The following is a 24,432-nucleotide window of genomic DNA, read 5'->3' on the forward strand; positions in this document are numbered from 1 at the left end:
CCAACAATACCTCGCGTACCCTTAATGAGAGGCACTAAACATAATATGGCAAAATCTGACCACCAACTTTTAATACAAAATTGCGTAGCACAGTTAAGGTTTTGAGAGTAAACCTGGTAAATATTCCTGATTCAGAAACATATGTGGCATACAAAACACATTTTACAGATACATTTTACACTATGACTAATATCATGAGTTACATAACTCAGCCATTTTTACTCTTACTCACTTTATGAGCAGTTTCCATGTACACTATAGGTGAATTTGGCTGTATAATGTAGATGGTCTCAAAAATAGCCACCGAGATGACCGCAATAAGCATGGTAAGCTGTAGTATTTATAGCAAAACAAATTTGAATTCATTTATCGGGGCATCATACCAAGACCAATCAAAACTCACGTTTCTGGACGTTTCATGAACAGTAATCAATCATCGGTTGATTTTATCAGCAGTGTTGCTGTTTTGAATTGCTGTGTGATCTTGATCCGGCAACTCTCAGAGTTAGAGTGTTATGACAGAAGAAGGAGATGCGTTTGCCACACCCGATGTGGTATTCATCGCCCAAGAAGGAACTCGACATCACAAGAAACAGATTACTCCAAGATACAGAGTTAAAGGATTGCTTAATGTGAATCTTTTGAAATACATAGCTGTACATAACAGAGCATGTCCAGAGACGTTTGTGAAAACACGACGTTGTCACTGATATAAGACCCCATTTTACTCAACGTAACTTTTTCGTCCATTTTTCCCAACGACAAGAGCGATCCCATGTCGAGTATGTACATAGCATAGGGATATAGATCCCTTGTCAATCATGTGACAAATCCTACAATGGAGAGACCGGCAGAAAATTCGAGACAATATTGTCCAAAAACATCTAAACAAAAATGCACCAGATCTAACAGAAGACAATCAGTAACTGAGTAAACCACATCAGCGCTTTCTGATCACGTTGCTATGGTCTATTCATGCCTTAAACTGGGAGGGCCAACATCATGAATAAGGACACGAACAGCAAAACAAGAAGTATGCTGGATCCAGACGAACAACTCCTAAAAAGAGATGAGGGCCTATCAACTTTCACATTTATACGATTCTGTGCTGCACAAGGACTTTGACACAGGGAATCGTACTGCTCACACTCTGAGGGTTGCCGGATCCGGGGCATGATCAAGATCTCACAGTAATTAAAAAAAGTAACACTGTTGTTGAAATCAACCGATGGTTGTTGAAACGGCCGGAAACGTGTGTTTTGACTGGTCTTGATAATGATGAAATTTCTTGATTTTTTGTAAAAAGATTGTTTGCTCTCCAACAATTTGTCTTGTCAGACACCTTTTTTCAAAAAAATAATTCGTGATTTTTAACAAAATTATAAAAATAGGTTTTCTATGAAAAATATTCGTCGGTCGGAACATGTGGCGTAGCCAGGGAAGGGGAGCTGCCCCTGTGAAGAGTTTCCCCTCTTTATACCCCAGTGTGTGATGTTGACCGCCCAGATATTTAAGACATTTAGAACCTTTTTGACTTTTTAGCCAATTTTTGACCATTTTTGTCACACTTGTTGCCGTGTCCCCCTTACCCCACCCCCTTCCGAAAAAGTCCTGGCTATGCATTGGGTCGGAACGTGTGGGAAGGTCGGTCAGACGAGGACAAGCAAACAATCTTTCTTTATATTTTCTTATCCCATGTCACTGCTGGCGTCTGCTCCAGCTGGATCAACCACCACACTTACAGTACCCAAGTCTCCAACTTTATTCTGGCAACATACACAAAAAACTTTCTGAAATTGCTTCTGAAAATGCTGATACTTAAATGCATATATGATCGGATTAGTTATCATGTTACAGAGTACTACAACCACGAATACATCGTGTGCAGTACTAGTAAAGTCATAGGGATAGCCCAGATTGTACATAAGATAAGTAATTTCTGTTGGTGTCCAACAAACCACGTAACATATAAACACCAAACACGAAGTTATTGTCACGTTTTTCTTAGCCTTCTGAAAAGCGCTAACCGCGGCTTTTTGTCGGTCTTGCGTGCGGCGTCTGAGCATCATTATGATGCTTACGTAAGAAAAAGCCATAGTTGATATGGGAAGTAAATATCCACAGATGAAGAGTAAGATGCCCATGAACATTTGGACACCCTTACTGCCCCAAGCTGGATAACAAGAATAGTCGACAGGGACCGCCGCCCAATATAATTCGTACGTAAATCCTGCGAGCCAAATACACGGGATACCAATCTTTGGAACTTTGTTACTGAATAACGTCCGATGTTTAACAGGATGACATGTAGCAAAATACCTTTCTAACGATAAACAGACGAGATTAACAGTGGATGTAATAAACAAAGCCCACATAACATACTCATTGTACCAGAAGCGACACAAGAATTCACCTAAGCTGTTGTGGGGTAAATACCTCGGTCCAAATCGTAAGGTAAGAAAAACAATAGAATTAAGTAGATCGATACAGGACTGATTGAGTATGAGTTTGTTGGTGATGGAATTGAAGGCTTTCCGCCGTATTATGAAAACGGTGCAAACGGTAAGGTTTCCAAGTATACCCAAACTGCCAATTACGGCGTAAATGATACGCAGGACCGTTTCTTTAGTTGAAACCTCGTAGTGAGTTTCCCCGGTAGGGAATAAAGTATCTGTTGATGATGTAGTAAGAAGAGGAGTGTAATAGCTTGCATCAATGGTAGACATTTTTAGTCCAGACGCAGTGGTCAGGTAGACACGAAATAATAAGTACCAATCAGTGGACTTCAAGCACACTTAAAGGTTATCAGATTGCGAGAATTGGCAAATAAATGTCAAGCGTATCATTAATATGTACATTTGGTTGAGTTCTTTTATTTCATGTTTACTTTCTTCTTCCACATGTATGCCCTGAACAGGGCGCAATTAACTTTCTTTGCGTCTTTCCCTCCGATGTAATGTTTGTACGTCACCAATATTCAATAGAAATTTCTAATGAAAGGAACGCCTAAAATAATATCAAACTTGACTTAACACCAAGTTATGATGCATGGATAATATCCGTGACGAAAATTACAACTGTGTTGTATAAACAGTAAAATGTGGTTAAATGCGCGTCCAATTTGCAGACTACCAGCCGTTCAAATAATATTGCTGAAGAAGCAGCCAGTATTGTGGTCTAACTGCGTCTCCTTGATTTGTTATATACCTGAATATGGTTGTAATTATAATGGAAACGCACCAATCAAATTCTTGATATACCTTCAGGTTGCTATGGTAACATTTACAGCATCTTGGATTTGCCGTGTTTTATTTAATGCGCCACGCGACCTTCAAGCTTAAAAATTGAATTAGGAACTGGTGATATTTGGATTTCGATAATTGTAAATCAAATTGGTTACTGTCTTTAAAGTTAATGATTAGAATATATCTCATTTTGATATAATGCTTAGTTTATTACGTTATGTGTCTTTTGATATCGGACTTATATAAAGCCACATCAATATAATTTCGGGTAGGGTTATATTGGTGGAGGTGTGTTGATGAGAATTGATTGTGTATTATGGATGTGCCTGATGGGATATGTATAATCATTGTATATTGCGATGCAAAATGTAACATTTGTCAATACTTCTCTCTTCTGTAAACCTCTGGTAGCTTCTTCTTGTAATCGTTAGCCTACTTCAGTTTATTTATGTATCCATGCATTTGCTTGATATGTTTACATGTTTATGAACTCACCGTCGGGTAGGATGTACCGCTAACATAAAAGGATTGTACGTCATATTGTCGAATAGAATCTAACTACAAACCGTCTGTACTGTTTTATTGTGGCCACAGAAGGCGACATAGCAAGTTTTCCTTGATCACTACTCGTGCTCGGCGAGAAGCGCTTGTTTAAAGGCCCATCCAACGATTTGATCATTCGAAAAATCGTAAAATGTTTGCACCGTTATTAGTATCATAGATCAAAATGTTCAGAAGAATGATTTTAAAATTATTCATGCGTCATGAAAAGAATTTATTTAGATGGATGATTGATCAGAGAACCAGAAAGCTATAACTCACAAAGAGGTAAGGCTGATTTAGTATGATGATTAATTCTGCGAAACTATAAGTAACACTTGAACGAGACAGATTAACAAATGATTGACATGACTGAGACGCTTCAAAAAGGCTGACATTTCACTAAAATGATCTTTTTCGTTTACATTTCATAGAGAAATGCGCGGATCGTGGAGCAAATGAAATTGCGAGGGGAAAGGATAATTTTGTGGCGTGTCGCGCGAAAATTGGGGCGTATTCGGGTCCTTGCCGACGGTGCGCGCGGAGACGAACGAAAACAATTCTGCGTCTCTTCATTAGCGTCTTGGTATTGCGTGCTGGTCGCATCTGTGTGCGTCTCCCAAATGCGCCCATCATGCATGTCGCGCTTGCATTGCCTCGAGCGCATTCCGAGGGAACCCGAATACCCCCCAAGTTTTGCTCCATGCCTGTATCAAGATGGCGGTCGAGTCCCGGTTCTCTGTCTCTAATTCTGTGGCATATACTCAAATGCAAAAATGCAAATATTTGATTTCTGATCATTTTGCTGGTTTGTTAAATCGCTGATACTGCCTTTGAGACTTGGACTCGCTTTATTCCAACGATTGATTATTGTACAAACTGTCCATTTTTATGAAGTAACTCAGACGGAAACTTTTATATATAATTCAACACGAATCTTAGGTGGTATATTTCTCCCAAGATTATCTTTTATTTCTTACTTCAATGATCATTTACAATTCTCATTCAAAGATTGCGCGTTGCTTATTTTTTATGATTAATTAGCTGCTTGGATCAACACATATTACTTGAGCATATTTCACAAATAACGGCTCTAATTGGCTAAATGTTTACCAATGTGCTCACTTTAAAAAAGAAAAGAAAAGGGCAGTGATTTATAGCTATGTATAACAGTGCGCTACGCGCAGGCATAAACCCACAACCTCTGCACACTTTACAGAAATTCGCTGACCACTGTGGCCCAATACACACCATAGCAACCATTTAGCAACAATCAGGGACTTGCAGCTATATCTTGATTTATCATCATGATTGATTTTAAAGCGTCTTACTTCTTTTTCTAACATTTGTAGGTGATATTTACATCAAACAGCAAACAGTCATATCTAACTTATTTGATCGCCATAGCTTCAATTGATCATATTATACAACATTATTTAGTCACATATTTGGTGTATATATAATACAGCTTCAATAATTGTTAATAATACAAGATAAGCACTGTATATTAGATTACTATCTCTAGAACTGGAACACGAAGTGCTACACACTGTTAGAAATGTTTTCGAATAAACGGAAAATTCCAGCAATCGTTCAATTGTGTTTGCTACACCGTTTTTATAGGATTTTCTTGTTGTTATTTTTTTCACAGAATTTAAACCATCATGATTGATTCCAAAGCGTCTTACTTCTTACTGTTATTGTTCTTATTTCTAAATAATTATTTAAAATGTGCTTCAACAGATATTTTCCCAACATTTATTAATTATTAGCGATATCTACACCATATAGTCACATCTAACTTATTTGATAACTACAGCTTCAATTGATCATACATAGAACAATGGGATAATTTGCATACGTCAATTTCTGGAATGTGACATGTAAATCACTCGTTTCTATTCAGTTACATATTCGGTGTATAGCCTATATAATACAGCTTTAATAATTGTTAATACAAGTTTAGTACTTCATATTAGACGCCTATCTCTATCACTAGAACACGCAGTGCTACATACTGTTAGAAATGTTTTCAAATAAACGGAATCGTTCGATTTTGTTTGCTGTACCCGTTTCTAAATTAAAGAACATCTTGCAATAAATCTGTAGTTTTACGGCTGATACCAAGTTTGGGGGCATATTAAAAAATTCCAGTGCATTTTCATCAAAGCGAGTCTTCTCTGCGAAATGTCAAAATAGCCTACAAGATGGCCATGATAAGCTATAGTTTTCTATATCTTCTTTTGTAAAAACAGAGCAATTGTTTGCTTGTTAATATACCACTTTTGGACGGAGAAAGTAATTTCTTGTCAGATGATTGAAGTCAGCAGAATAATTCATGATTATCAACGAAAAAATAAAAAAAAAGGTTCTCTAAAATAAAAGTTTCTTAGTCAAAACATTTAGGAAGGTCGGTAGCACGAGAACAAAGAAACAATTTTTTTGCCATTATGCGACGTCACTCCTAGTGTCTACTCGGGAGAGGGCACATCTTAAATAAAACAAATAGTTGGTATGTTCTTCCGGAATTTTGAGGTGGCGGGTCTTTGCGAGATGACGGCGGCGTACCGGTAACATAAAAGAGGGGGGGTCATTGGAGCTAGAAACAAGCAAAAGGAGGTCTGTTTGAGTTGCGAACAGTCAAAGTCAATGGTCTTTCTTGGTTTTCTGGTTTAAATTCGCCTGACAAAAACCCAGCAATGTGAGGAATTAACAATTAAGGCGTCTTTTAGAGCTGTAATTATCAAAGTTAATGGTCTTTCGGAGCTCCATTTCGGTCTTTCGGAGCTGCGAAATACAGAGGGGGGAACTCTGCTTTTCTTGCAACACACACATAAAACTTGTTTGTGAAAATGCTCATACTTAAATGCGTATATGATCGGATTGCTTATCATATTACAGAGTACTACCACCACAACTACGTCGTGTGTAGTACTATTAAAGTCATAGGGATAGATCAATACCACAAACTGATTGAGTATGAGTTTTTTGGTGATGGAACTGGAGGTTTTTCACCGTAAAACGAGAATGGTGCAAACGGTAACCAGACAACCAATTATGGCGTAAGCGAATCGGAGAGCCGTTTATCTAGTTAAAACCTCTGCGTGAGTTTCCCTGGCAGTGAACACAATATCTGTTGTTGATCTAGTATAAAGGAGAGGAGGGCAATAGCTCGCATCCATCGTAGACATTATCAGTCCAAACGTAGTGTCCAAGTCAACACGGACTAATAAGTATAACACAATGGCTTCCAATCACTCTTAACGGTTATCAGATTGTGAGAATTGGCAATAGATGTCAAGCGTCTTATTACTATGTACATGTGGGTTCGTTTATTTCATGTTTGCTTGCTTCTGGAGGTCACATGTAGGGAAACATGCAATCAAAGGAATTCGTTAACCAATGTGGCCCAAAACATACTATATACACTATTTAGCATATTTCATGTACTGGCAGCAAAGAAATGCACATCATACATACCAAAATAAACAATCGCAGCCATGACCAAATCCCTGATTTCTCGTACAGGCAATCAAGATAAAAAGCAGCTTGTTCCTTGCTAAGGGAATTTCAAACAAGGACTGGAGTCGAACTCGGCATCGCCAAAGCTAACTTGCCTGCTAACTGCATACAGCTTTCAAACAGCCCAATTTTATACTTCAGCTTTACTATCTGACTATGCTACTAATGCTGGACAATCATATGGGTGTGTGTGTGGGGGGATGGTCGGTCTGAATTGTCAAAAAATGGCTGAAAAGAACAAAATATAGGTCATTTTGCCGAAAGTTTGGGGGGGGGGCACGTCTCCCTGTCTCCTCGGATTGAAGCCCATGGTCATAATTATGAACAAACACATTATTTTTATGATAATAGCTTCATTTATCATCCCAATTGATTCTAAAGCGTCTTACTTCTTCTTATTTCTACATCATTATTTAAACTGTGCATCTTCAGACATTTCTACCCAACTTTTTGTAGGCAATATTTACATCATACAGTCACATCTAACTTGATAACCACAGCTTCACATATTTGGTGTATATATAATACAGCTTCAATAATTATTAATACAAGTTCAGTATCGCAAGCCAATCTTATACGACAGTTTTAGTATCTGACTATGCTACTAATGATGGACGGTCATAATTATGAACAAACACATTATTTTATAAGTATATCTTAATTTGTCACCATGATTGATTCTAAAAGTGTATTACTTCTTACTATTCTTATTCTACATCATTATTTAGACTGTGCATCTGCAGACATTTTTTATCAACATTTGTAGGCAATATTTACACCATACAGTCACATCTAACTTATTTGATAACCACGGCTTCAATTCATCATTATACAACATATGTTCAATGGAATAATTGGTAGATTACAATTTCTGTAATGTGATATGTAAATCACCATTCAGTCTCATATTTGTTGTATATATGATACAGCTTCAATACTTAAAAATACTTTAAAATTATTAAGTTCAGTATTGCATTTTAGATGACCAACAGTAGAAAAACGAAGTATTACATTCTGCTAGAAACAACAATTTTTAAACTCCCAACCGTTAAAAGAACACGGAAAAGTTTCATAGACAGCAGTAGTCAGTACATTTAAACATGTTCAAAACTACAAATTATTGGACATTTTCGATAATTCTGTAGTTTTACGGCTGATATGATGCATTTGAGTTTTGGATGCATATTCCAAATGTTCTAGTAAATTTCATCATAGCGAGTCTCCTTTGAAAGCCTTACATGTAGATTGTGTCACAAATATCCTCAAAGACGGCCGTTATAAGCATAATAAGCTATAGCTTTCAGACGGTATCTTATTTAGTAAAAAAAAAGAGACAAGATTGTTTGCTTGCCCTACTTCGAAGCCACATAATGTAGATCAGAAATACTCTCATACTAATTAAAACACAATTAATGGAGAAGCAGCATGTTTGATTGAGAAATTGTTGCATTGATTATTTTGATTTATAAATCGTAATATCGAAAGATTTAAAACGCATAAATGTACTTCTTGTCAAATGATTTTTTCAACAGAATAATTAATGATTTCAAGGTAAATGTGAAAAAAAGCTCTCTTCAAGATAATGTTTAGACAGAACGTTTAGGAAGGTCGGTAGGACCGTAGGACGAAGACAATGATATAATCGGGGTTTTTACCTTATGCAACGGTACTGCTAGTGTCTACTCCAGCTGGATCAACCACAACACTTGCAATATTTGAGTCACCAACTCTGTTTTTGTCGCAACACACACAGAAAACTTTCTGGAATTGCTTCTGAAAATGTGTATACTTAAATGCGTAGATGATCGGATTGCTTATCATATTACAGAGTACTACCACCACAACTACGTCGTGTGTAGTACTATTAAAGTCATAGGGATAGCCCATATTGTACATAAGATAGGTAACCTCTGTTGGTGTCCAACAAACCACGTAAGATATAAACACCAAACACAAAGTTATTGTTACGTTTTTCTTGGCTTTCTGAAAAGCGCTAACCGCGGCTTTTTGTCGGTCTGCCGTGCGGCGTCTGAGCATCATTATGATGCTTACGTAAGAGAAGGTCATAATTGATAAGGGGAGTAAATATTCACAAGTGAAGGTAAAGATGCCCATGAACATTTGGACACCTTTACTACTCCAGTTTGGATAACAAGAATAGTCACCATCTAGACTAAACACTTGTACAGCCGCCCAATACGTTTGGTACGTAAATCCTGCGAGCCAAACACACGGAATACCAATCTTTGGAACTTTGGTACTGAATAACTTCCGATGTTTAACAGGATGACATGTAGCAAAATACCTTTCTAACGATAAAAAGACGAGATTAAAAGTTGATGTAATAAACAGAGACCACATAATGTATTCATTGTACCAGAAGCGACACAAGAATTCACCTAATCTGTTTTTGGGTAAATACCTCGGTCCAAATCGTAGGATGAGAAAGACAATAGAATCAAGAAGATCGATACAGGACTGATTGAGTATGAGTTTGTTGGTGATGGAATTGAAGGCTTTCCGTCGTATCACGAAAACGGTGAAAACGGTAAGGTTTCCAAGTATACCAAGAAAACCAATTACGCCGTAAACGATACGCAGAGCCGTTTCTCTAGTTGAAACCTCTTGGTGAGTTTCCCCGGTAGGGGATAAAACATCTGTTGATGATGTAGTAAGGAGAGGCGTGTTATAGCTCAAATCAATCGTAGTCATTTTTAGTCCAAACGCAGCGGTCAGGTAGACACGAATTAATAAGTACAAAGCAATGGATTCCAAACACACTTAACGCTTATCAGATTGGCGATTTATTTCATGTTTTCTTCCTTCTGGAGGCTACATCTAACATGAAAGCAAACTTGGTACACAACTAAATATCTTTGCCCTTTTCCTCCGATGTAATGTTATTTGTACCTTCCAATATTCAATAGAAAATAGATTTCTAATTGACGAAATACCAAAGTGATAGATTGCTTAATTGTTAACAAGTAAATGACGTCTCCTGGTATCAAAGTTGACTTAACACCAAGTTATGATGCCTGGAATTTCTTAAACCAAGTTACGATGCATGGATTTGATGGTACAGTATTTTGCGATGTTCCCCGTTGTACAAACAGTATTAATGTGGAACAACTCGTTTCTAGTTAGCAAATTATCAGCCCTTTGAATTACGATTCTAAAGAAGTAGCTAGTATTATGAGCCACTTGCGCCTACTTGATTTGTTATATACCTGAATATGTTTGCAATGGAAATGGATATGGAAATACACCAATGAAATTCTTTATATTTTCTTCAAGTTGCTATGGTAGCAATTACAGCATCCTGGCATTGTCACGTTTCCTTTGATGCGTCACATGACCTTCAAGCTTTAAGGGGAAGGGCAACAATCAAAAGTGTGAAATAAAGCAATTAGAATTAGAATATAGTATGTTAGGCTTTTATTTGCCTTTCATTTGAATCAAATCGGACATTTGAATCTGACGTTGCGAGTAACCAAAGGGAACCAGGTCACGCGAATTGAATTTTGTCCTATACTAATACACGTAATGTATTTCTTATGTATTGTATTGTTTTCAAGGGGCGATATTTAAGGAATATTGGGATAAAAATTCATTTTTGAGTAGTTTAATATTTCTATTGTATTTAATTAGTGCTAATAACTAGCATAAACGTTATTATTGAAAGAAACATGTTTTTTTAATATTCAAAATGCAAACTTAAAATGACATTTTCTGCCAGATGTCGTTTCGCGTTATTTTAAACCTTACCTCAGCAACGATATATATGATTGCAACCAATTTTGGCATGCATGTTGTTGGGACACATATCTAATGAGTTATAAATGCCTTTTAAATCCGCCGTTATCATGGAAACCGGTGATGAGGCGACCTTGAAAATAGTTCGAAACAATTTTTTTTGTTCATATATATAAGTTGACCAACGATGGGTGTCCCAGCATCTATAGTAACTTATCAGCTCGTGTCTACCTGACCACTGTGTTTGGACTAATATGTATATCATATATTCTCCTGGGTTATATTTAAGATTGAATTGTTTTATCATATACTTTTGTTTGCATCGTAATGTTACTTATATGTATTGGCGTCCTGTGGCTTTTAGTAAGGGTCCCCTATATAATTTATTATAGCCTTTGTGTGTTCCTCATAATTATTGTTATCATTTGGATCAATTTTTGATTATATATCATGTTTATTGTACTTATGTTTGATTTGATTGATCACAATCTTTGCTTTTATTTTCATCATTATGATCTTTCAAATGGTTCATTAGTGGTTTGAATATTTTGTCGAAACGAGTGCTTATTTGATAGTATGTATTCTGATGTTTGCTTAGCTCAAGGTTTGCCTGCATTAAAAAATGTTGTTTTTCATGCTCTATTATGTTTGATGGCGTGGATACTGGTCACGCATGCTCTCTTTTGATTATTTAAAAGGGCATTTCGTGATCCACAGCCTCATCCCCCACTTTTCTCAAAAAAGTTGAGATTTTTATATCACTGGAAACCTCTGGCTACATAATGTTTATGTACAAAATATTTCTTGCAGATTAATTCGTTTAGCAAAGATATCGTGAAATTTGAATTTCGTTCTGGTGCACCAGAACGAAATTACAACGCATTGTCTATGGAGCAGTGTAATACACATAATCATGCATAACTCGCGAACGCAAAATCGGAATCAACTGAAATTTTTGGAATAGGTTTTTTTCGTGGATATCTAATGAAAAATGACATAAATAGAGGATGCTAGGATCACGAAATACTCCTTTAACGCATGTAAATGAGATGTTTTTATCTAATATTTTTGCTTTATTTTGCATTTTAAATTTCATACCTATATTTTGTTCTGTAAATGTAATTTACTGTTTATCAACACGCTTGAGTTTCAGTCTTTTGCGCCTTGTTTTGCTCTCCTTCTGACTGTGTTCTTAAGTGTGTTGGTTCTTTTTTATTATTATTATTTATGATTTCTTGTAAAAAGCATTGAGGCACTTTGTAATAATGAATGAAGTAATTTTGAATTGTCACAAAGTATACAAATATTATGCAGATTGATGGTTTTGACAGTGGAACCTCAATCTGTGACTTCACATCGTAAGAACACGTTACAGAGTTAGTTAAAGGCACATTCAGTGATCCCAGCGCAAGTTTAAAAATTTAAATTGTTTATAAATTGCTTAAAGGTGAAGGATAAGTCATTCAAATTGTCACTTTGTATGTTTGAAATAAAAAATTGCCAAAAAACAGAAGTATTGACGAAGTTGAAGTATATTCTTTATTTTGTCTTAAATACAAGACTTTTGGCTGAATCACTAGTAGGCTATTATGTTAGCACATCTATGACAATGGCAAAGGTACCAAAATCTGAATTTTGATGATTGTTGAGGGCATGGGTGTGGTGGGATTTGATTGTGTCTGGTGGGGTATGTATGGCATCTTGTATGATGTAAAATGTAACTTTTATAAACAATTCTCTCTTTTGTTAGCATTTGGTTTGCTTTGTTTATGAACTCACCGTCTGGTAGGAGTGTACCGCTGACTTAAGGTGGTACTACACCCCTTGATAAATTTGTGACAATATTTGCATTTTTCTTAAAAAACAATAACACACTGGTAACAAAAGTTATGTATATTATAGGGGCAAGGAATGCAGTTACTACACTGGAATTTCAGTGACTCAAGACAAGCGGTATGTTATTTATGATAAGAAAAGAGGTACTGCTAGAATGTACCTCATCTCTTAACATATACAATGAACCACTTGTCTTGAATCACTGAAATTTCAGTGAAAAAATCGGATTCCATGCCCCTATAATATACATCAATTTTGTTACCAGTGTAGGGTTGTAAAGGGGTGGAAAGTTTCCGGGAATTTTGGAAAGTTTCCCGGAAAGTTTCCGGGAATTTTGAAGGGCCCGGGAATATTGGGAATTTTCAATTATTGGCTTTTATTATGTTTTTAACTTGTATTTTAATATTTAATCATTGAGAAAGCAAATTGAAAGCAAATTTAATCTTTTCACAACATATATTTATGATGTTTACAATCAGATAAGTGCTACCAATGAAGAATAGGCCTTGTTTATGTTCTTTTACCACAGATTTTCAGTATTAAAAAAATGACAAAGATTTTTTCATGTGGGATTTTCCAAGTCCATCATCGTGCATATTTTATCCTAAAATGTTGCATATTTTGGGAATTCCCAATTACCATTAGGCCATCGGCAATGAATTCATAGTTTCCTCTTGGAGATCTTGAAAAGGGGATGAGGTCACATTTCATTATTCATTATTTGGCATCATTTCATTATTTGCTATTTGTAGAGGCTTGGATTCAAACAGAAAACATGTTCCAAATGTTACTGCAGCATATCATAGGTTCATTTTGCTCATATAGTGAAATAAAAATCTTTTAAAATAAATTACTATTATTGCAAGCGGTTCTGAAACTGCACCGGAAAGTGATGAGGGATTTTTACATTTCCATTATTTAGCACACACTCTACCGCTACCATACTGCAGCAAAACACTGCTAAAATGCTTACAAGAATGAGACAAACAAAACTGACAAGTAAACGCTTTCATAATGACATCAACTTCAAGAAAATTGTGATTTGAATGAAAATAATGAAAGAATGAAAGTTTTGGCCAGTTTTGTAAAATGACGAGCGCTCCAAGAGGAAACTATGAATTCATTGCCGGTGGCCTTATAACAGTTCATTGCTACAATGTATTTCTTAACCAAAAATGTATGCAGTTGGGATTTTTCAATAGCTTTGAGTCACTGAGACAAACATTCCTATTTATTTTGCCTTAAGAATATTGGAGTCATTTTGATTGACGATGTAACTTGCCATGTCATATAATTGACTTCCTCAATCAAACCACTTCAAATTGCTATGAAAATGGAAAATGTTCTTATCATTTTCAGAAATCATTTGTTAAATATTTTAACAGCACAAGTGATACTATACTTCTTGAATAATGAATTATGAATGCTGTAAAATTTATGTTTTGACATCGAAACCTAATTGGTGATTATGAAAAATAATTGGTGATTATTTGCATTTTAATTTTCAAAAGTCCAACCAAACGCAAAAAAAAAAAAAAAAAAGAGGAAAAATGCGTATGTAGGCTTACATCATGGTACATACGTGTATTTTGGTACTGAACAGAAGACGTTAACATACGGGCATTATAACTCATGCAAGATCTTTGTAGTTCACATCTTATGAGCTACATGTAGCACTGAATGAGAGTTTAATATTCAAGATCACTTAGCTGGTAGCTGGTAACAAAAATGTTGGTAGTGCTAAAAGTATTCTATTACTAAAATAATAGAAGTCGTTATGTAGGCCTTATAAGATTTAAAATAATGATTATCCCTTCAGAGTTTGTGGTTATTGTTTCAAAACTCATTAGCTCTCATTGTACTGGCTAGTGTAAAATGTTTTACAGAACGATAAAAATGGATAGTGATAATTCCTGAAGTTCTTTATTATGATTGTATGCTTTTATAAATTACTCCAATACCCTAATCTACACAGTGATTCCCCTTGATTTTTAGATTTGAATGAAAATTCCCGAATATTCCTGAAAATTACCAAAATTCCCGTTAATTCCCGTTTATTCCCAAAATTTCCGGTGGAAACTTTCCACTCCGAAAATTCCCGGGAATTTTACAACCCTATACCAGTGTGTAGTTATTTTTTGAAAAAAATGCAAAATTAGTCATAAAATATATCAGGGGGTGTAGTACCACCATATTATGTTAAAATAAAAATACAATTAAAAATAGTGACTTGAAATAGCTATCCATTCAGATCTAAATTGAAAATGCTGACAATAGCTACATTATGCTACAAAATCAGATTTGCCACTGATAAACAGGTCTCTATTTTGATGAGGAAGGAGATGGCATATCAAGGATGAGGCTCTCATTCGGAGCAGTCTCCTTTAATCAGGCGATGAGATTCGTGGAATGGTTAAACGAGTCTCATTTTGCGAATGAGGTTGATGAGATATTTTTACGATAGTTATACACAGATGGCTAGATTACCATGATAAATACGCACATTGGGCACGTGTAAATGTTTATTTTGTTGTTAGGGTGCTCATCTGATATCATGCACAGTGGCGTAACTAGACATTTTCATTTGGGGGGGCAAGCGGGGGCAAACATAATAAATGAGGGGGCAGGAATCCAGCACCTTTTGGCGACAAAAGAAGTGTATGGTACAAATGCGCGCGAAGCGCGCGAAAATATTTGGCATATTGAAGCTAAACTGGTGACATATGGTAAAAAAGTGGAATAAATGCGCGAAGCGCGCAAAAATGTGTGTTTTTAAAGGTTAAAATGACCAGATATGAGGTTAATTAATAACTCTCAGAAGTAGGCCTACTTTAACTTTTTCATTGGGGGGCAAACAGGGGCAAGGGTTCAAAATGGGGGGGCTCCAGCCCCTGCCCTTCGCTGGTTACGCCACTGATCATGCATATGTGGATAAATAATTAGAATGTTGATATCAGGGGCGGCCAGGGGCTATTTTAGGCAGAAAAAGTCACTGCACGTTGGTAAGTGTATATAATGATTACTATTGTCGAAGTGGGCATCGGAGTTGGGGGGGGGGGGTCGATGGTTTCCCCTTGAGTTTCTGAGATTTTTTAACTGAATAACGCGGTAAATTAATGCTAAATGAATCTAAAACGACGGAAGTTATTCATCTTTGTTTTCGGGCTCGTTTTCTGTTTGTTTTTTGCCACAACTTGCCATTGGAGACGCGGCCATTAGTGCATCATAAGCAGCGTGTGATCTAGGCGTGGTCATTGATTTGAGCGTTGATGTCTGAGGCTTTCTCCTTCGCCACTTATAGAATTAACAAGATTCGCAAATATCTTGACCAATACGCAACAGAGTAGTTAGCTCATGCATGCTTTTGTGTCTTCGCAATAGGATTGCTGCAATAGCCTTTGTTTTTGGCCTCCTCAGTGCGACATTGCTAAGCTGAATCGTATACAAAATTGTGCGGGTAGATTGGCGTCAAGGGCCAAATATCGCCATCACATTACGCCAGTGCTTTTTAATCTTCACTAGCTCCCTATTGTGTACCGCATTGAGTTCAAGATATTGGAACTAGAGTTAAAACTCTGGTTCCCTACCGCCAAGCACCATCTATCATTTTTACATATAACGCTTCATTAAATACGCCTTTGAAAAGATACATATCACAAGGGCAAGGAGTAAACACAAATGGCTAGGACTAAGCAAGTGAGAAGCATTCATCTGACCTGGACAAAATATTTATACACGAAAATACGTCTTTGTCTGATTTGTAAAAATGACATTTAATTAAATACTCCTTTGAATACTCCTTCATAAGGGCAAGGAGTACACACAAATGGCTAGAACTAAGCAAGTGAGAATCATTCATCTGATCATTCATTTTCGACAGTTACACTACAGACATAAAGAAGTCGAAAAATTGCAATAATTCAGAAAGTTATATATGCCCCGAGATAGTTTGAGATTTCGAGTGCCTGTCCCTATAATGGTACTGGATGTAACGTTTCATTCTTACCATGTTTTACATGTCAGTAGTAGCAGGTTTCATTCGAAACTTTGAAACAATTGTAAATACTGTTTAAATTAAAGTTTCCACTGGTATAGAACTTTAGTTCCATTTTTTCAGCTTGATAACTTTTTATCGTTTCATTTTATCCTTACATCAATCGTTTAAAATCGTGCAAAGATTTCAAAATTTCTTTTATTGGGCCCGTTATATAAATTTATATCCGTGTTGTAGTGAAGACCACTATGTCAGAGACCGAGACATGTCCATTCGAGACCGATACCAAACCTTCCGAGACCAAGACCACACCTTCCAAGACCAAGACCTCTTGTTCCGAGACCAAGAACTAGACCAAAACATTGGTTTAATCACTTTTTTGCCGATCAAGTCAATTTTAATTTAATATGCAGTCAAAACTAAAACTTCATTGGCAGTACACTACACGTTCAAATTGAGCGCATATTTTGACTATTTTCATATAAATTGCGAGTATCAATATTCATTAAAATTTAGGGTAAGAAAGAAGTATTGAACCACAGCAGAAAGTCAAAATCATATTTCTTTCTTCAGGTTCCGAAACCTTGATATTCGCGACCAAGACCGAGGCCTGGCCTCGAGACCTACACCACTGATACGGTGTATGTTTTTGGACCAAAGACTACTGCTATTATGGCTTTCTATAGAACAAGGAAATAATACAGAATGTTGTATAGATATTGAAGAGTAAAAATCAAAGGAAATCTCTTATTAAGTACTTGATCGCATTCTACATATGATGGCATGATGTAGAAGAACGTTTACACGTTTCAATAGTTCATCAGTTCAATACAATGGTTTCAAGCTCTTTCAAAAAACATTATCATCTGGCATCAAAATATATGATTATTGTTGATAATAATACACCTGTAAATAAACGAACTGACAATAAAGGCGGCAAGTCTGATCCACATCAAAGACACGTTGAATACATTGTTAGCACAATAGGTTTGTTCGTACATTCAATAGAATGATACGTGATGCGATCAAGCAAAATCAGTCGGAACTCGAAAATATTAAATTTTCAGTTTCTTATAGGATAGTAAAAAGCATTTACAAAGCTGCATTTTGTAGAAAACCCCATTGAAATTGAACAACCAGTTCCAAAGATATAAGCAATTAAAGAGTTTCCAAAACAAGAGGAAACAAAAGGAAATATTTCCTTTGTTTGGCTATATCTCAAAATCAATATTTCCGAGTTCCGACTGATTTTGCTTGATCGCATCACATACGTAGATTATGTAAAGTGAGAATAAACACGACCGTGTTCTCGTATGTTGAGCATTAACTCGGATGAAAGTATACTTGTAAAATTGGGTGGGAAATAGAAGAGTATCACCACAAATTGCATCATGCTTTTGCAAAATACCCTTTTCTGGTTTCTGATGCTTGCATGTTCCCATTGAACACGAGTGAGTAACAAAATAGTTATTGGATCTAAAAAAAGAAAATTTGCTGCAAATTCTAATTCAAGAGCTCTCGTCATTTAAAAGTTCACCCACTTAAAGCCCAGGGCAAGATAATTACCAAGGTATAAACCTTTTAAATATGAAGATCCACTCGAAGCAGTGAATTATAATTCATCTTTAAGAGTCTAATGATTTGACCCGATTACCTAATTTACCAACACAATTTTCAGCTTTTGACAAACAAGCAAAATTTCTATGAAGATAGCTGGAACCAAATTTACCTGTGACTATAAAGTATTTCTTACATAATCATACAAAGTTTATAAACACAATACAAAACGAAAGTCCTCATTTATGTAATCTGTCATTAAACTAAGCCTGCTTATGCTGTGACGATTTGATTGCCACAGTCATGTGCAGCATCTTGCCAGCTGTAATTTGATACCACATTTGCTACCAAAACCTCTAAATTAACAAAGATTTATACGAGTTTATAGAATTTGATGCATTTGGTAAAGTTGCAAAATAAAAAGGAACAAGGAACACCATACAGTCACATCTAACTTATTTGATAACCACAGCTTCAACTGGTCACATAATTTGTACACGACAATTTCTGTAATGTGATTATGTGACATGTAAAATACTATTCATTCACATATTTGGTGTACATATAATACAGCTTCAATAATTATTAATACAAGTTCAGATACGCAACCCAATCTTATACACTAGCGTTACTCTCTGACTATGCTATTAATGTTGGACAGTCATAGTTATGAACAAACACATTTTATGATTAGCCTATATCTTGATGTATCATCATGATTGATTCTAAAACGTCTTACTTCTTACTAGTCTTATTTCTACATCATTATTTAAACTGTGCATTTGCAGTGCAGACATTTTTTATCAACATTTGTAGGCAATATTTACACCATACAGTCACATCTTATTTGATAACCACGGCTTCACTGGAATAATTGGTATATTACAATTTCTGTAATATGACATGTAAAATACAATTCAGTCACATAGTTGGTGTATATATAACACAGCTTCAATAATTGTTCAAATAAGTTCAGTATTGCATTTTAGATGACTGACTGTAGAAAATGTATAAACGGAAAATTGCAGAAAATTGTTAAGTTTCTGTTGTTTTCCCGTTTCTTGTTCTTGTTTTTTCACAGAATTTTTTCTGCCTTAAAACGAAGAAACAACAATTTGTTAACGGTTGGGCGGTTTTTGATGCATAATCCAAAGGTTCCAATAAATTTTCATCATAGCGAATCTTCTCTGCAAGGCATACATGTAAATTGTGTCACAAATATCCTCCAAGACGGCCGCTTTAAGCATAATAAGCCATAGCTTTCTGACGGATTATTGCGTGTCCTACTTCAAAGGCACATAATGTCTGTAACATGCTTGCTGGTGTCCAATCAGGAACACTCTCATACTTATTAGTCCGACGAGTAGGAACTGGTTTTTTCTTAGTTTACCTATCGCTCAAGAAAGATTAACCACGAAAATCCGCTAAGCACGGGTAACGCGGTCACTGAACTTTCGCGATTTATCTTTCTTGCGCCATATGAGATAGCCTAATAACTAAGAAAAAAGGTCCTACTCGTCGGACTAATACTAATTATTACATACAATTAATGCAGATGCAGCATTGAGAAATGGTTGCATTAATTGAGACGCAGAAATGAACCTTTTTTTCTTCAAATTTATGATTTTCAACGAAAATATTAAAAAAGCTCTCTTCAATATATTTTTCAGACAGAATGTTTGGGAAGGTCTGTAGGACGAGGACAAAGAAACTATCTTTCTTCTTCTTCTTTGTTTCTTTCTTTTTCATTTTTATTTTTTGGCCTTATGCGACGTTACTGCTAGTGTTTGCTCCAGCTGGATCAACCACAACACTTGCAATATTTGAGTCACCAATTCTGGTTTTCTCGCAACACACACAGAAAACTTTCTGGAATTGCTTCTGAAAATGTTCATATTTAAATGCGTAGATGATCGGATTTGTTATCATATTACAGAGTACTACCACCACGACTACGTCGTGTGTAGTACTAGAAAAGTCATAGGGATAGCCCATATTGTACATAAGATAGGAAACTTCTGTTGGTGTCCAACAAACCACGTAAGATATAAACACCAAACACAAAGTTATTGTTACGTTTTTCTTGGCTTTCTGAAAAGCGCTGAATGCGGCTTTTTGTCGGTCTGCCGTGCGGCGTCTGAGCATCATTATGATGCTTACGTAAGAAAATGTCATAATTGATAAGGGGAGTAAATATTCACAAGTGAAGGTTAAGATACCCATGAACATTTGGACACCTTTACTACGCCAGCTTGGATAACAAGAATAGTCACCATGTAGACTAAACACTTGTACAGCCGCCCAATATGTTTGGTACGTAAATCCTCCGAGCCATACACATGGAATACCGATCTTTGGAACTTTGGTACTGAATAACTTCCGATGTTTAACAGGATAACATGTAGCAAAATACCTTTCCAATGACAAAAAGACGAGATTAAAAGTTGATGTAATAAACAGAGACCACATAATGTATTCATTGTACCAGAAGCGACACAAAAAATCACCTAATCTGTTTTGTGGTAAATACCTCGGTCCAAATCGTAGGATGAGAAAGACAATAGAATCAAGTAGATCAATAAAGGACTGATTGAGTATGAGTTTGTTGGTGACGGATGTGAAGGCTTTCCGTCTTATCACGAAAACGGTGAAAACGGTAAGGTTTCCAAGTATACCCAGACAACCAATTACGCCGTAAACGAATCGCAGAACCGTCTCTCTAGTTGAAACTTCTTGCTCTTGTAGCGTTTCCCCTGTAGGGAACAAAATATCAGAATCAATCGTAGGCATTTTCAGTCCAAATGCAGTGGTCAGGTAGACACGAACTAAAAAGTACAGAACAATGGATTCCAAGCACACTTAACGGTTATGAGATTGCGAGCATTTGCGATAGATGTCAAGCGTATTCTTTTATTTCATGTTTGCTGATTTGAGATGCTACATGTAACATGTTGGCAAGTCTGAAAGCATAACCTGAACAGGGCACAACTAAATATCTTTGCCCCTTTCCTCCGAAATGTTATTGGTACGTCACCAATATTCAATAGAAAATAGATTTCTAAATGAAGAAATGCCAAAATGATAGATCGCTTACATCTCTTAGTATCAAAGTTGACTAAACACCAAATTATGATGCCTGGAGTTTCTTAAACAAGTTACGATGCCTGGATTTGATGGTACAGTATTTTGTGATGTTTCTCCGTTGTACAGCACAGTAAATGTTTCCAGTCAGCAAATTACCAGCCCTTTAAATAATGATTCTGATGAAGCAGCCAGTATTATGTGCTACCTGATTTGTTATATACCTGAATATGTTTGCAAATGGATATAGATACCCACCAATCAAATTCTTGATATTTTTTTAAGTTGCTATGGTAGCAATTACAGCAAGTTGTCGTCTTCCCTTTGATGCGTCACACGACCTACATGTTTATAAAACTGTCTTAAATCAGATACTGACTTAACGGATTTCGATCATTATCAATTTGGATATTTGTTTTGCTCTCTGTTTTCAAATTTAATTATGTGTTTATTGCCTACTTAATATTAGAATATATCACATAATAATACAGTGCCTTTGTGTGTTCCATATACCGGCTTTATACTTTTTGTTTGTATCGTAATGTTGCTTATGTACTGGTGTCCTCGGGCTTTTATCAAGTGTTCTTTATCTCAAATTATTTGCGACATGTTCATATCGTGTTGCATATCAATGGATAGCTACTGTATTCCCCTTTACAGTGACACCCCGTTTGAGAGAGTACACGTCTTGTGAATGTAATGGGGTCTAAAAACAGAATGTGCAATTTTACCATTATTATGTGCAGCAAGCGGCAATCCCATATCTTCACAATCTAGGATCTTGTGCAATCCTCCAAAATGACAACGCTCGCCCCTACAGAGTCAGGGTAGTCAACAACTACCTACAGAATATGGAAGTAGAGAGTGGCCGCCATCAGCCCAGACCCCAACCCGATTGAACACGTGTGGGACCAGCTTGGTCGTGCTGTGAGTGCCAGAGTGGCAAATGAGCTCCAATGCATCCACATCGAATGACCTGCGACGAATCCTGGTTGAAGAATGGAATGCCATCTCACAGCAACGTGTGACCAGGCTGGTGACTATAGTATTGTTTGAGCACAGAATAATGGTAAATTTGGCCAATTCTGTTTCAGATCCCACTACATTAACACATAAGGCTGCGTGTCCTGAACTTGCCACCCAAAAAAGGTGGTGATGTTCAGAATGGGCAGGGTGACGGGGTGGGGATGTGGAGGTGGGGAATGTGGTACGCACAAACTCTATGGGATTGATATTTTTAATGCATAATCTGCTTCTGTAAAGGCTGTAAATTGTATCTCTATTTAGCATCTAAAAGGCTCATGACCTTACAGCTAAACAATTCTACTAATTGTTTTCAATCATTTATGATTGGTTTCGTCTTGAAAATATAAACTTTTCCACACAAAACTACCCGTTTCCATATTAAACACTGTAGTATGTAATGCGGATGTCTTCAAAATCTAAAAGTTACTGTAAAATTTTAATTACTTATCCTATCATAGTCAAAGTATTGATTTTCTGAAGGGAAATTTGATGAGGAATCTAAATATGGACTTTTTTTCTGTACGGGTTAGGGGCAAAATGTTTCAGTTCAAAATATGTTGAATTGTAAAAAATTCGAACATACTTTGGGACACCATGTATTCCGAGATTACCAAACAGCTCTGATTTTGGTTTCTTCTAAAGTCAGTAGGCTCCCTTTGTCCTCTAACCAAATGAATGTTGTTTACTTCAGTTTATTACTGCAATTTGGTAATAAGCAATGCATTAAGTAACTCATTTTTTATCTGAATCTTTTTTATTCCACCCTGTATAATTTGAAGGTCACCCTGTATAATGAGTTGAAATGTGTATAATTGAATTGATTATGCCTTCAGCTTTTCAAAAATGTATAAATTTGCTAGTTTAGGGTTAATAATTGTGGAGATAATCTAATTAGAAACTCGATTGGTGTACAAAAATCCTAATATTTGTGATGTAACGCTAAGGGTGGCGAGTTCAGGCCATAAGCTGAATTTATAGACTATTGTTATCATTCATTTCCGCAATATATTGAACATGTTCAAAGATAACATAGTTGTATAAGTATGAATGAAAGTGAACATATGAACATAATCATGGTCTTTAAATGACGTGTTAACAGAGAAAATGGATCTATTGTCTATAATAAAAATTCAATTCTCCTAGATATTAATATTTTCATTTTAAAAAGACTTTAAGCTTAATGAAGAACCTTATGTGAATAGAAATTGCGTATTATGTACTCAATAAAAGCTAAAACTCGATATGAATGTTTCTTATTTCATATCACAACATAAATTGCTTCATGCTTCATCTGTTTTTATACTTTGCTGGTATATCGTTATTGTTATGTGTTATGTTATCTCAATCTTTTGAGGTAGTGATATCAAACAAAACCTATAACGTAAAGTGAAACGAAATATTGGCGTATAGATCAAAACAGCTTTTTATTCTAAGCGAATAAAGGCTCCAACTTAAACTGTTACAATAAACATGATAAATGTGTAAATTAGTAACTATATGGCAGCTCTGTATCAAAAACCTATATCTTCTTCGATGCTTAAAAGATATTGTATAGCCTCTTTTTTATTATTAATATTTGTTTATCCAAAACGGTATAAATAAATCTAGGGCACCCTGTGTTTTATGCAATGTTAACATAAAATGCATCAATACTATTCACTTGATTGAAATTCATGTAAAATATCATGCATTGTAAGAGATGATCAGAGGCGGATCCAAGTTTGACGGCAAATGCGACTCTACTCAGAGTAGAGATATTTTGCACAAATCTCCTAAAAATTCTTCATTTTTTTCTAGAGGCGGGCGCTGGTTCACATCCCCGAGTTCCACGTAAGTCTCAGTCTCTAAAGCGGGGTTTAGATTATTTTCGGACCAAGT

At 36.0% G+C, this 24,432-nt stretch overlaps 3 protein-coding genes across 3 annotated transcripts; all 3 read right to left on the reverse strand.

Annotated features, from left to right (window-relative positions):
* Positions 1–1,331: 1,331 nt before the first annotated feature.
* LOC140155259 (galanin receptor type 1-like) lies at positions 1,332–3,137 on the reverse strand. The gene has a single exon (XM_072178019.1). It carries the CDS (start codon positions 2,724–2,726, stop codon positions 1,689–1,691), a length of 1,038 nt encoding a protein of 345 aa, XP_072034120.1. The 5' UTR covers positions 2,727–3,137; the 3' UTR covers positions 1,332–1,688.
* A 5,744-nt stretch (positions 3,138–8,881) lies between these two features.
* LOC140154465 (galanin receptor 2a-like) lies at positions 8,882–10,019 on the reverse strand. The gene has a single exon (XM_072177033.1). It carries the CDS (start codon positions 10,017–10,019, stop codon positions 8,964–8,966), a length of 1,056 nt encoding a protein of 351 aa, XP_072033134.1. The 3' UTR covers positions 8,882–8,963.
* Positions 10,020–20,211: 10,192 nt separating this feature from the next.
* LOC140154466 (galanin receptor 2a-like) lies at positions 20,212–21,237 on the reverse strand. The gene has a single exon (XM_072177034.1). The coding sequence runs from the start codon at positions 21,235–21,237 to the stop codon at positions 20,212–20,214; it is 1,026 nt and encodes a 341-aa protein (XP_072033135.1).
* Between the last annotated feature and the right edge of the window lie 3,195 nt (positions 21,238–24,432).

This window comes from Amphiura filiformis, chromosome 6 (assembly GCF_039555335.1).
Source record: "Amphiura filiformis chromosome 6, Afil_fr2py, whole genome shotgun sequence".
NCBI classification, from domain to species: Eukaryota; Metazoa; Echinodermata; class Ophiuroidea; order Amphilepidida; family Amphiuridae; genus Amphiura; species Amphiura filiformis.